The following is a 14,899-nucleotide window of genomic DNA, read 5'->3' as shown; positions in this document are numbered from 1 at the left end:
TTTAATGATAWTCCTCTGTAACACATGGGACATCTTTAAAATTTAATCTGAACTGCTGACATCCAGTAACCTTCAACTGAAGAGAAGCAGCATATGTCACATGTCACCTTCAGCCAGAAAATCACAATATGCAGATGAATTGCAGAGAAAATGTCTGAGTCACAAGGAATGTAGTACTAAGTCTGTCTGCAACAAAATATAAAACCCAGTATTATTTAGCCTAACAARAACTTATTTTCCTCACATATAAGATTTCAGTATACCTACAAATTTCTATACTCTAGCAGTTCTTGTTTTACTCCATAAATAAAGGTCAGTCAGAACATAAAAAAGTCTGAATATTAAATTTCCCAAATTATTTACAAACAATTACAAATTCTCTAGAGAATCATTAACTAAATTTGGATAAGATGCCCTGCATTTTTCATATGCAACAAGGATGCTGAATACCTCCTTTAAGTGAAAAAAATAATAATAATAATAATAAAACCCTTCTGTTTGACAATGGAGCTACAACCCAAACTTCTGCAACTGTCAGCCTCTTCTGCTGCTCTTCTAGTGCTGCCCATGCTCCCAAGCCACCCTGGCCAWCTCCTTTTTCCAGAAACCTTGTTCTTCCAATACTCCATAAGCCTAATATTCTTTAAATGGGCTGAGATACCAACAGAAAAAACAACAGATCCTTATGAAGGTGAAATCCTATTTGTTGACGTTCAAGTTTTCTGCTGAGGTATTGCTTCTTTGCCTTTCATAGGAATCACTTCAGATCTTTACATGCTGTATGGCTAGAAAGCTGCTTGCGATAGCCGCTGTATTTTTTTCTCTTAATCCCTTCCCACCACTGCTAGTCTGCTATTAAGCAATCCCTATAATATTACAGTATGTACAGATTATTGTACAGATTAATATTCCTTTCCAAACCAATTACTGTTTAACTGGAACCTGTCTGCAGTTTTTCGAAAGCTTCTTCTTATGTTCCCTTACATAACAAATCTGTTGCCACCTGTAGGACTTTTAAAAGCATTAGACTGACTCAGGAAAATCCAGTTCTATGGCCAGCATCACATATCTACATGACCCTTATGTAAGGAACAAGATTTTCAGAAGTCAGTCCAGTATTTTTAAAAGTAGGCCACTTATTAATGCCTAAATTTGCATTTTGAAGGCTAACACTTCTTTATAACCATTTTTTCCTAAAGTAACTAAATCATACAATTTTACAATTCATTTAGTATTTGATTAAGCTAACATGAAGTCTGTAGAAAATTAAGATCAGTAGTATCTACAGATATTCCCTAAGACGAATCAGTTTTAAATTACTACTTTATTTACTGAAAGACATAATTACCCGCTAGAGGTTCTGAATGAAGGGGACATATCCATCATGGCTCAAATTCTAACATGAGAATAATATCTGAATGAGCCCATAYAATCAGAGTTTCAATCAGCTAATTCAGAATAATGAATATTCTTTCTGTAGATAAAGACSAAGAATATGAAGGCATTGAAGTTGTGCTGCTCTTTGAAAGGATGGAGAGGACATTTTTTTTTTTATTCCTGGGCCCACTTTGATACTCAACATTAAGTACATTAGAAAGCTCTTTTAGTTAGTACCTATTTTTGGTTATTTCTAAATTATCTTTTAAATCATTTTGAGTAAATTGAATTAAATGTGTGAAATCACTTCCACTACAATACAGAATGAACAAAACTACTTCAACTATAGTAGAGAAGCTGATTGTACAAAACACATGTTTATGCTATACAGGTGTGCTTGAAAACATTTTTCCTTGTCCATACTCACAGAAATAAAAAGCAAGTTAAGAAACATATTTTGTATCTATTTATTTTTAAAAGGTACAGCAAAATAATAATCAATTAAAATGCATTTGGTAGCTGTTCCTTTGTAGAAACTACATCTTTCTTATTCAGTAGGTGCCATTAGGTTATTCATAAGTAGTGCAATCAAACTCTCTGATAATCTTTTACTATTCATGAAAACCTTCCTACTTTCCTATTGTCTAGTCCCACTACAGAGGGTTGAGGCTCAATATTTAAGATTTTGGAGGTAGAAATCACTGGGAGAAAGAGAAGTCCTACAAAAGAATACACTCAAAAATATTGAAGGCTTTTAAGTAGAAATATTTTAAAATCAAAGATCTCTCCCAAATATTTACAGACCCTCATCCTCCCATTATCTTATTAGTTAAAAAAAAAAAAAAAAAAAAGAAGAAGAAGTCACATCTCTTATCCAGCTATGGGCAGCCAGAAAATCCAGACTCTTGTTTTCCATTTCTAGGATCTTCCACTTCTAATAATCTGCAGTCACTCCTCCTTTTGCCGTTCAAATCCACGGGCAGCCCAGCAGTCCGCCAGAACCTGGTCCATCCTCTGAGGCTGGTCAGAACCAGAGTGACTTCTACTGGCAGGAGCTGAAGCAACCTTTTTCTTTTCCTTAAGGAATACAGCTTGTACAAACAGTAAACAGCCAAGATATGGTTATAGAGACATCAGGATATTGCTGTCACAGGGTCAGATCCAGATCCATCAAAATTAGTGCAAGCATCCTCTAACACTGACTAATGTCAATTCCACATAGAAACTGATGATTAGGCTTAAATGGTCATCACAAGCAATCAACTTGGTTTGAAGTTTTAAAACTATGTTATATAAGGTAGTGAGCAGATCTCAGCTTGAACACACCTAGTCTATAGAAGGACTCTTGAAATCCAAACCTGGATTGCAAACAGCTTCTGTTGTTCTCCTTATGGGCTGAAACAGCCACACCGTCTCCCAGAGTCTAAGATTTCAGCATTCAGCCCCAAAGGAGGAATTGTTTCTAAAAGCATGAGACAAATAGGGTGTTTGAGTATTATAATGATGCAACTGTGTCTATTTTTCCAAAGAGTTTTAATGGTTGTTGCAGGGAATAGATGTAACCCACATAACTGATTTCTGTATCAGATCTTGACAATATGAAGACATTCACCTCAGTAGATGTATGACTACAAAATTATTCCAGTGTAGCTAAGCTGTGAAGTATCCAGTTTAACGAATGTAACTCCTAGTACTGTAGTTTTATTTTACAAGGTTTCACAAGGGGTGTAGATTTTAGAAAGATGATGAATAGAAAGGAGATGAAATAATGGTAGAGCTAAGTAGATTAAGAGCTTCTGTCCTTTTTCAGTAACTAGAGAGGAAAGTAATGCTGCAAGAATGCTAAAAAAGGGAAGGAAATGCAGTATCATTACATGAAATCTTTTTGCATACATGATTGTACTGTGAAATCATTGCCACAGGAGGCCATAAAATCAAGAACTTAAGTCTGCTGAAAACTGGTTTTTCCACTGAAGCTTCTGGTATGTGCTACTCACATACTTCTTAGATTTAATCTAGTCTAGCCATTCACATGTTACACACAGAATAAAACTTTTTCAAATTTTGCTGTAATTTAACCCAACTCAGGCAAGACAAGTCATGACAAGCACCTAGTTCCATATCAAAGTCTTCCAAAGTCTTCTTTTATTTTGTTTATTAAAAAAAATACGTATCTTGGCTCATGCCTGATTTCATTTGCCATCAGCAAAATGAATTACTCTGCTGTCCTCCAGCAATGCAATGTTTCTAAGGTGCTTTCAAAGACTAATGCTTTATCCTCAGGGATGCAGGTATGTATAAATCATCCGTATTTGCACCAAAGAAAATAAAGATACAGCACAGTGCCACTGTTGTCTTCCCAAATAATCCAGCCTACCAGATGCCAGATCTGTTTTTTTAAACCATGAGATTAGCCTTGCCCACTGCAGCAACCCCATGGGCTTGTAATAACTCCTTGTTCTGAATTTAGCACATAAAATAGTACCAGATTAGCTTTCACTAAATACGTAAGACACGACATGACACTGGCCCTTCTTCCTCAACTAAACACAACGGTCAGTCTTCCACACGTCAGTCACTTCCCCTTTTGTAATTTGTGCATCGTAGTGTCACATCGCAGTGTTAAAGAACTAAATACACAAAATGTCAGAGGAAGGGACTGATAAGAAAATATGAATGTACCTGAACAGAAATAAATTTATCTTTGTTCCCTCTCCTAACTACCCATATGATACTGGCTCAGACAAAAAAACCTAAGACCCAAAACCAAAAAATATCTTTTCAAACATTAAAATGCCTCTCTCTGTCTCTTTATTCCTTTGATCCTGCAGCAGTTATAAAAACCCACTTATAACAACGGTGACAGCTGTAGCAGAAGACCATGATGTTACTGAAGACACTAAAAGGATCATGAGGATGACTACCCAAYGCATACAGAAAACACTGGACCATCTCCTGCGCCCTTCCATCAAAACACACACAGGGAACAAGCCCAGGGCGCAGCTCCTCTCCGACCCCGGCACTCTGCAGCCCCTCACACATGGGCAAACGCGTATACRARATCGTTCTGAGTCACTAGTGCCTTTCACTGCCCAGAGAGSTTGTGGAGTCTCCTTCTCTGGAGATATTCAAGGCCCGCCTGGATGCAACCCTGTCTGACATGCTCTAGGGGACCCTGCTTGAATGGTGGTGGTGGKGGGGGAGGYTGGACTAGATGATCTCCAGAGGTCCTGTCCAACCTTACTGATTCTGTGATTCTATGATCTCTTCACTGATATCAAAGACCACATATGGTATAAGGCAACGATAAATCAAGCCTCAGGATATTTATAGAGCGTTTTGCCTCAGAAAGTACTGAGGGAAATTGAAACAGAACTATTTTGTAGAGTATAAATAGCTCCRAAGTCTAGAAGAATGAAGAAATTCACAACTTGAGAATTGCTCATGGCGTTCCTTCCTGCAAATTAGCTTGTAGTGTAAAACCAGCTAAAATGAAACTTGTCCATGTAAAAAAAAGCAGTATGTAAGAATATTTCTGAACTGATGAGATATGTTCACATCTATGGCAACTGAGGTAGATATTTTTCTTGCTTCAGATATGTTCCAGTGTACACTTGCTTAAGTTTTCAGCAAAGCTAAACAAACTTGCATCTTCAGTCTTTTTCAAGGCAGACCTTTTTGCTAACTCTTTGACTCAAGAAGTGCATTCTCTTCATCTCCAGGTTGCTTAGGCTTGCTGTTTCCTCTTAAGGTTAAAAATGAGTATCTCAGTCCTCCWGCCATACTAAAGAAAAGAGAATTAACACAGATGTCAGATACACCTGATATGGTATACCCATGGTCATTTTATGGGTACATAACTTTTCTTCCAAAGGATCAAGGAATGCCAGCCAGCATAAATTAGAGCATCTTAGAGCTGTGTAGATGAAAGTCATCTGAGAAACTAGCCCTGAGTGCACAAGGATCAATACTAAGTTGCTCCAATGGATTCATACGAGCAGGTGCAACAGTTCCTCCAAACATAAAATATWACAGTTCAGAAATAATAACTCATATGGAAGAGCACAATTCATTGAATCAGTGTTCTCATTTCCCACACCATTTGGCGTTTCCTTGGAAGCCTCTAAGTTCAGAACTAATCAGATCCAACAGTACTAATTAAAAAAAATAAAAAGGACCAACAACCCCAAATAGTAAATCCACAGGMATATTTCTATAGTTAAGATTCTAACATGATAACACTCAATAAACAGGCATGTAAAACATAACTAATTGTAATGAATTTTACATCCTGAGGCAGTACACAGTACTTCCTCAGGCTAGTAGTTTCAATATCGCATCAGCCAACTGGGCCAAATCAAACAAAAGATAAAACTATMTCTCACCAAAAAACCTTCAGCTTTAGCAAATAAAGGCCAAGTTCAAGTTTCACTCACCAAATATTAAGCCCTATAAAGTTTAACATGGAGAATATGTAATCTCCACCAACCAACATTCCAATGTAAGCAATGGATATATTCTGAAAAGGAAGAAAAAGTCATGCAATTAAAGTCAGTTTTCATCTCCAAGAATATAAATGATACCAGTTAATTCCCTTTTCTAAACAAATAGCTATATTTGGCCTCTCTAAAATTAGTGTTTGAATTAGTTTAATGGCATGTCAACTTTATAGATAATGCAACAGCAAAATAAAATCAACRTGTTTTCTAAACATTAGCAATGCACTGAGAGTTACTTTTTGAGGAAACAAAGAAGAAAATCACCTAGTTGCCTTTAGGAACAAATGGAACTGAGGCCACCTTTTGAAAATGTATTTCTTTTCAAGACTTTGAAAAACTGACTTCAAATCCCATTTCCTAAAGGCAGGCTTCGGTTTCTCCAAGCCTAGAAGAATATGTTGTAAAGTTACAATAAAAGCTCTTTATTACTGCTCTAAAAAAGTTACCTCCTTGCTTTGCCACCTAAAATTGCAGTGAAAGCACTTGGCCCAAGTCCAGCGCTGGCACAGTTTTGAGTCAAACGGGGTTTTTTTTTTCTCTCCCCTCCCTTCCTGCCACAAGTTTCAGAAAATGAAAATTGCCCCTTATAGACAGGCTGAAAGCTATACAGCTGTGTGCTCATTTTCCCAACACTTTGTTGACTTCATATGTTTTAGCAGCTAGAATGGTCAATGACATAATTTCTTTGGGGACTACTGAGTCATAAAGTGCTTCTCAACTTTAAAGCAGTCCAAAACTTCTCAAAAAGTAATTATTGTTCAGAAAAATAGACATAGCATTGCATTATCTTAATGGTTCAGTGCAGACATACAMAACTTAAAAAAACACTTTCAGGGCCACAGAGGAAAGGCTGCTACATCAATCTTGCCAGCTTGCAGAGAGACAACGGTGAAAAGAGAACTGCTATCTTACTTTTGCAGGTTTTGCTATGTTGGAGGTACTGTCTTCCTGTAGCACCCTGAGGACTCTCCTGTACCCGAGCTAGTTTGGGCACACAGCTGTCAGTAGCCACAGCAGCAAAAGACAACTCTTTTAGTAAAACGTTTTCAGCTTACAGCTCTGTGCTTCTCCCCAGAATGGCCTACAGAAAGGTGCTTGTGCAGTCAGTGATCCTCCCACCTTGGAAGCTCTGCTCTCATCAACACAAAGGAAGTTTTGCTGATTTTATTTTAAGTTGGGTATAGAAAACTGATTGCAAGAGCAACAGCTTCAATTTTTGAGAAGCTTGTTCATCAAACTGACCAGAATTCATACAAATGAAAATGAAATAGTCCGTCCAGCTAGAATGCAAGTTCCCACACAGAGGCAGAAGCAAGTTACCACAAAGCAATAAACTTCCTACTACAATTTAGTTATTATTTTTTATTGGTTAATGCCCTCTTGATCAGCAGAAATAAAAATGTCTAGGCCACAGCAAAGGAGTGTTAATCTGCATCAGTTTGCCAAGCATTTGCCTAGGCTAACTCAGCTCACTGACAATAACTTGTTAAAGAATAATAGCAGGTGACAGTACAACAGAGATAAATGTGGTTGAATGTACAAATTTTAATTAAATTGGTGTAAGTGTCTCTTATAGGAAAAAAGTCCTGAAACCTGAGTTTCACAGAGAAGAAACAAAATCTTTTTGTAGTGTAGATCTCCATAACAGATCTCCATAATGCAAAATGCAGCAATGGTATGAGCAGCGTTACAGGCTCAGCCCTTATTTTGTGTTACSAGCTCAAAACATAATCAGGATACTTGCTGAGGCAATGCTTTTTCCTGCTCATTTCAGTGTCCTTTTCTCCTTCTTCTGCTCTGTAACTTACCTTGATGGCACCAACCACTGTTGTTGTAAGCGCAGAATTGTAATGACTGCACAGAACAGTAGAATACATCAGGAGAAACCTATAGTAAAGCAAAAATTTTTGAAATTCCTCCTCTAGGAACGAACACATTTAGCAGCACTTTGAAATAATCAACATTTTTCAGGGATCTTCAATCCTACCGGCTCCAAATCCTAAGAAAGATATTGTGGACCTGTATTTCAAGTTAATGATGTGCATGTACAGATTATTCAAAATATTGCCTAAAAAGGAAGTATTTCTGTATGTAACTAGATATACAGTAGAGAGTTATCTGTGTTCTCTGTGCTTCTTTAATCACTACTAGCAATAAAAACATCCATATTTGAAGTTAGTTTGACCCCTTGGTGGAGGACATGTGCAAGAGAGTAGAATAGGAACCAGCTCACTTTTTTATTTTTCTTTTGGCACTGTAGTGCCAACAGGAACAAAGTACTGTTTCATTACTTATGTCCCCTGTACTATTCCAGCTACTTTAAAGAACAAATATATTGAAACAGTTCCTGCATTAACAGCCTTACACTCTCTTAAAAGTAAAGAAAGTCAGATAATTAGAAGAGACAGCTAGCAGAGACAGACATATATAGTACAGATGGTGAAAAACTAAATGTCCAGTTGTTGACTACTTGTGAAGACAACAATACAGATAGTATTGGAACAGTTATATTATAAATATTACTAGAAATCATTAAAAGACAAGACAGGAGCCTGGGARAGAAATACATTTTCTTTGAATTCCCACACTACTTGTCAGTATGTCTTTACATTTGAGATTTGAAATATGATCATCAAAAYTTCTTACTTGATCATTCTGTGTCTTACCCCAAAAAACAGGAAAGAAGAAATTGAAAGATGAACAAAAAATTTGTCCAGTGCTGGAAATCTGTTGCCTATCAGAAAACAACAGAGAGAATTACAAGCTATATAAACAACTGTAAACATAGAAAATACATAGCTAAAGTGAAAGTGTGCAAAATTGCAAAAGAGACTACAGTCCTATTCGAAAGGGTTTATCTTACTACTGGAGGCAGTTTGATGCATTTAGCTTCAGAGACAACAGGATAACAGCACTCATGATACCTACACATATTCTCAAACTGTCTCAGGTATAGCAGTGCAGACATAAGATTGCACACTGCAAGCAATGAATACAAATATGTATTTTACACAAGATTTGTGCTTTTTGTTTATTTATGGAGATATCAACACTGCAATTAATATTATGTTACAGATAGCCATGACATGAGAAGAGAGAAAAACAAATAAGAAGATATCTGATAATAACCAGGTCAGTTTAAGTCACCTATACCAATATAAAGCTCAGCAGAGGCTGAAAAATTACCTGAGAAACAGGGTAAGTGCTAAGGCTGTTGGTCCACACTGACTTGCAGTTAACTCAGCCTCCAGCACCTGAGCTACTAGATCTAAGGTACTTTGGGCAACCCTGACCTGCTCACCCTGCTGCAGCGGCACTGGTGTGCAGCAACAAACTGCAAAGTGCTACGGCAAGATAGCCTGGGGCTTCATTTCTGTTCCACTGTCTCATGCTTTTCTGTCCTCCTAGCCAGTAAGCTGGCAAAGGACAAGTAAATAACTGGGATGCTCACAACCGCAGCCTTTAGGAGATGTAGCAATTACTGCTCCAGGACTAACCAGAGGAGCAAATAAGAACTTCCCATCACACAGACAAGACACAGATATTTTTTGACTGGCACATGCTGTGCATTGTCTGTGATGGATTTAAGGCAAAGACCTCTCCTAGGCTAGAAACAGGCCAACTCCTATGGCCTGAAAATTTCCTAAATACAAGTATTACCTAAAATAATTTATTTATTATTCATCAGCATTTTTGTATTTTCTCCTTTTWTTTCTGTGACTGAATTGATACACATCACATTGACACCAGTCATCCTTATCATGTAACAGGACTTCTTAATATTAAGTGAGTAAGCCAACACACATACACAATCGGTGCTGCATGTTTTCTCTGGTATTTACTTATTCTTTCTTTTCAAATAATTGAGCATTAACTTGTTTGTGCCTAATCAATAGGTGGGCACAATGCTGTCTTTATTATTTCCCACAGAATAAACCTAGTAACAAAATAAACTTCCYTGTCCACTCTTTGCAAAATGCCTTCAACTCTGTTTATTTAAAGCAGTTGAAACCTCACAACCATATAAACTTGGCCTACACTGTGGTCCTGACAAGGGCATCAGCTGCACTGCCCTAAGCTGGCACTAGCTCATACTGGACTGATGTCACAGGAAAGCATTTCCCATACATAAAGATCACACCATTTTTTGAAGGACTGACAGTTTTTCCAGGTAATATAGACTTTTAAGAACACAACAACAAAGTGTTATGTGAATTAAGGGCAACAACAACATACAGCAAAGGACACTGGAATCATTTATRACACCGACAAATTCTGCAGTGATTTCCAGCAGCAAATACCAAGTATTTCAAAGGAAGAATAAAAACTATTAGCCTTATTTTAGAGATAAGGAAAAAAAGTGACTCAGCAAGTCCATGAGTGGCCAGCAAAAGAACAGAAATCTCCTGGTCTCAGACTTTATCTCCTAGAAGATACTGCTTACAGTATTATACTGTATTATGATTACCTATCATTGGTAGTTCCATGAAGACACAAAATGTAGGTTACTAAACTAGACTGAGACTAAATAGGAATCTCTTTTGAATAACAGAACAAGAACAGGACTGCAAACTGCCTCTTTCTTGGTATTTGTAGCCTCATTTTGGAGCATGTTGGAAATCTCTTGGTACAACTGGATTCTCGGTTGAGAATCTAGCTGATCTAGGACTTCACTCTAGCTGAGAGTCCCTACTCATCTGTTAATGCTACACACCGACTGCCGTGCGGGCTACCATACAGCTTCAGCTTCTCCTTAGAGAGACTAATTACAGTTTATCTCCTTTGAAGGGGAAGTCCAAGTCACACAATCAAAAATAATAGCCCCTAACATGGAGGTAGGATCATCTCTTAAAAGAAAAAAACAAAAACAAATGAATTACAAACAAATAAACAAAAAAACCCCAAACAACTGAACAAAATACCACTATCAACCTCAGATGGGGAAYATTGCTCCTTACCTGTTGAAAGTCTCCAGTAGAAAAACTAATAATAACTGTTGGAACCACCATAAAACAAGCATTATAGAAAAGGACGCCATATTTTCCCAACTCCTGTAAAAAATGAAAGCGTGTTTGGAAATACGAGCCTTCCGACATTCTCGTCAAGGAGCAGGCGAAGCATAACAAATTACAATTTAAAAGACAAGCTTGCGACATTTGGGTTCAGTGTTCAACACTGAGCCAAGCTTCCTCTTCAGTCACRCTGCCTGCACGCTCAGCAAGTTATTACTGCTTTGCTATGCTTTCAAAAATTCATATACAGCAGCAGCTTGTCAGAAACTTCCCGAGGCGCAGGTCCAGGACTGCTTTGCGTTAGACCGCAGCAGAGCCTGGCCAAGGGATTACCTGTTCTGAATACCTCATATCCACCCCAAAAGCATAGAGCGGGGGGGGGGCGGGGGCGCTCCCTAGAGCCACTGCAGTCGGAAAATGAATATAGCCTGGCTCCTAAAGGGAGCATCTGGAGCCGTCGGTACTAATGCCACTTCAAGGAGCTCGGAGGGCTCTCTACACCCTGCYGGTTAACTCGCTCGGTGCAAAGGCAGAAGAGGATTAGGGGAATGCAGAAGCAGCCTTCCCGTCCTCCAGATCCAGCCGTGCTACTTAGCAAATCCCTGGGGCTTAACTTTCCCTTTAAAATGAAAGCCTGTATTTTCCAGAAACCTATGGGGCCATTAAGTATTGCTCATAAAGCAAAATATGGAGTCTGGACTCAGTGTGATTTCTGAGATTATTAAGAGATATATATTTTCACTGAACAGACTGACCCTCTAAAGTCTGCAGCTTCAGTCCAAAACTGCTCTTTGCTACAACTTGCTAGGTTTTCTTGGCATTGCATTTGAAAAGCAGCCTGTTCAACATTTATTTACATTATAGTGGATCGAGGCATCATCTATTTCTTTGGCATATCAGTGTATGGTGTAGATTTGCTTTTAGATAGCCAACAAAGATATCGGTTGTTTTGGTTGCGATAGTATTAATACTTGTTGACTCAAACTTGAGAGGTCATGATTCCTTACCTTATTTTACATAAATCTCATCTAAAGTGTATTTCTGGTCAAAAAGTCGCATTTCTCAGATCTATGTATCATGCTTAGAGGTAAATAATTTGCTTTGTTTTGAGGATATATACATATCTTTTAAACAAAAGCAACAATTTAAAGCCACTATAATCTCTGCCTAAAAGACTCAGCTAACAATTTATTTTATTTTCTCCTAAGTCTAGCCTGGGATACTCATAAGAAGTTTTCCCCAGCCTGTTCCACATTAATGATTCATATATCAAGTGAAATATGAAAGCAAATTAAACTGTTTGTTAGGTCATAGCAGTATATTCATAAAGTCATAAAATGGGTAAGCGTTGTTACCATATTTTCATAATGCTAAATTCAACCCAATCACCCCACAGTTACCTTTGGATCAATTTTCTGCTTTGTGTAAACTCCATTTGCTGCTGTGAAGATATCATTTAGGAATACAAAGGTGTAGCCCTCCAGATTAAAAGCTAGATCAGACCTTGAAAATAAATAATATATTGTAAATAAATAAACAGTATACAGGATATTGCACTACTTTTTTTTACCTGCAGAAGTATCATAGATTAGGAAAAGCAAATCCTGAGAACTCCAGCAACTTACAGGCTTTGCCTGAAGTCTTCTTTGTATAGAAGGATACTTTACACTTCTCCACTTATGTCAAAATAACAAGTTATCAGAGAGTTCTCAGAACTCAGTATGGTGACAAGAAATGTTTGATTCTCATGTGGTGAAAATTTTCATCTGTCTCAATCCTGATGACTTGTCCAATTATTACTGAATATATTTATCTACTTCTTTTAACATAAGAAGTAGGAAATAAAAATCTGACTGCTTGTTTTTCATAGTCAGACCAGACATACTGTCATCTTTTCTGTTTTGACTATTTACCACATGGACATAAGGTAATTTTTCTATTTTCGGCTTTGCTATGTACAAAGGTAAGTAATTTCCATGTGATGTGACTTGGATAGAGCCACTTCCTATTAAATAGCATTATATTTCCATTTAAGTAAAGGAATTCTCAAATAAAAAAAACAGAAGAGACTAACAGATGAGTATTTTGTGAACTTATCTTATATATKAACTTGTTTAAAGTGATAAAGAAGTAGACATTGCCAAATTCAAAACAGTATCTGACAACTAAAAGATCACTCTTTCTACCCAGAAGAAGAATATATTTTTCTAAGAGTATTAAAATATACTGATACTATGAAAGGAAAGCAGTAGTTCTCACACAGTTTTAACTTGCTTCATTTATATCTCTGCAAACATGGAACATCTAGGGAGAAAAAAAGAAGCCCCAAAATATTTCCAGCTGGAGTCTGATTTCTTCCTTTTGTGTACCTGCATCTCCCACTGGTATCAGGAGACAGATTTTCCAAATCAACTTCACCCAGAGTAACTGAACTCAGTTTACGGCCACTTGGCCCTCAGCAAGGAAGAAAACCCTCCTGTTGTCATGCTTAGTATAAACAGATGAAAGCCTTACCCAGCTGCTATGAGGGCCCCAAGAACGATAGCAAATACGCTGACTATAATACTTAGTGGGTGTCGTTTCCTGCAGATGAAAATTGGACAGTTCACATTGTTGTTATTAAAAAAAAAAAGAGAGAGAGATTAAATGGTGATTTGCTTGAAAAATTTCAATGCAATCAGTAATCACAGAACATTTAACAGAGAGACACAGCCTTGATAGCCTTACAGAAGTGACATTATCGACTAAGGGAAGTTCTGTCCCTTTCGCACCGTCAGGCTTCGGCCCTGAGAACAGACATTGATAAGGCTTCACAAATATTCTGCTATGAGATAATTTTCAGAWTAAAGACTAAAATATCTGCTGGAACAAATTGTCATCTACCCTATATTAGTTCTCACAACACACGTATTTCAGTGTCTTCCATTAATTCAGTAAARTAAAACCACTACACAGCTCTTGAGTGTTTTGCCATCTCTTCCTCTCCTGGGGAAGATGCTACACAGCACAGCATCTGTGGTATTTCTAAAATATATMCTTATTTTGAAGTCAAATTGAAACCTTGCAGTTGAAGTGGAAAGCGTTGACATTTATGATGCTCTTCAGTATGTCTGCATTAGCACTGCTGCAAAGTAGGGCAAAGCATATCTTTATACTGCTTCTAAAASCTATAGTACTTTATTTAGAAATGTCATAAGCATTTTTAATATCATACTGCCATGGTCCATTCTGGCACTCTCCTAGCTCCTTAACAAGTTTACTCAATAGCTCTGAGCTGGCCTGAGAGAAGAAAATCCATCAAAAACTAGTGTTTACAGATAAGTCCTGTATGTCAAAGGAGAACAACAGTGGACCACTGTCTCAACAACAAAGCTGCAGACAGTCTCACACATACTAGGTTCTGATCATAATGAACCTTGAAGGCAACAACCCAAACCATGGGTGCTTTGGAAATCCCAAGGTAAGCTGGTAGAGATGATCCGGAGTCCTCGTCTCCAGCCCTGAGAAACACACTGTGGCATTCTGCACKAGCAGGGCATCCTGCTCTTAAACATCCCTTCAGTTAGGAAGCTGCCTGCGCTCATACACCATATTGCTGCAGTCCAGCTGAGAACTGAGGACAGCCTTGCTGAGAGACACTTCCCTCCCTTGCTAATGCATCCTCAGGCCAACAGGAGGAGATGGCAACTTCTGCTTTCCCTATGAGAATTTATACTCAGCCAAGAATCCAGGAGCATCCTGAAATAAGGATCAAATTGACCATTTGCTGCTTGAAGTGAAAGGAGATGGCAATCTAATGGGGGCCTTTCAGAAAGCTTTTCCTCTAACCATTGCTCTCATCTTGCTTGGGTTCAGCTTCAGCAGCTGTTTTTCCCCTTGTGACCTAATTTCATCCAAGGGCAAGCTGTCTGGATAGAACTATGCTGGTGACAAAGTATTACATATTCAGGTATCTGTTCTTCCAAATCGTAGTACAACTGAAATTAATGATCCCATATTGCAATATTTTAA

The 14,899-nt window shown here is 37.8% G+C and overlaps 1 protein-coding gene across 6 annotated transcripts in view; it reads right to left on the bottom strand.

Moving 5' to 3' along the window:
- Positions 1-14,899, bottom strand: part of SLC35D2 (solute carrier family 35 member D2) — a 34,885-nt gene that overhangs the window by 10,747 nt on the left and 9,239 nt on the right. For 3 of the 6 annotated variants that reach the window (XM_085312802.1, XM_085312821.1, XM_085312850.1), the window contains 7 exons: positions 13,403-13,471; positions 12,289-12,391; positions 10,835-10,927; positions 8,543-8,610; positions 7,685-7,763; positions 5,814-5,896; positions 1,833-5,161 (listed from right to left, as the gene is read on the bottom strand). In XM_085312802.1, coding sequence (XP_085168928.1) covers positions 5,059-5,161; positions 5,814-5,896; positions 7,685-7,763; positions 8,543-8,610; positions 10,835-10,927; positions 12,289-12,391; positions 13,403-13,471 — 598 coding nt within the window. In that variant the 3' untranslated portion in view covers positions 1,833-5,058. Of the gene's footprint in view, positions 1-1,832; positions 5,162-5,813; positions 5,897-7,684; positions 7,764-8,542; positions 8,611-10,834; positions 10,928-12,288; positions 12,392-13,402; positions 13,472-14,899 lie in introns of those variants that run through there. The other 3 variants (XM_085312812.1, XM_085312841.1, XM_085312831.1) reach the window with 3 other exon arrangements.

This window comes from Rhea americana, unplaced genomic scaffold, assembly GCF_003343005.1.
Source record: "Rhea americana isolate MKP2758 unplaced genomic scaffold, rheAme1 scaffold_11, whole genome shotgun sequence".
In the NCBI taxonomy this organism is placed as follows: domain Eukaryota; kingdom Metazoa; phylum Chordata; class Aves; order Rheiformes; family Rheidae; genus Rhea; species Rhea americana.
Note: the sequence above shows the minus strand (reverse complement) of the source record. Positions and strands in the feature narration are given on the sequence as shown.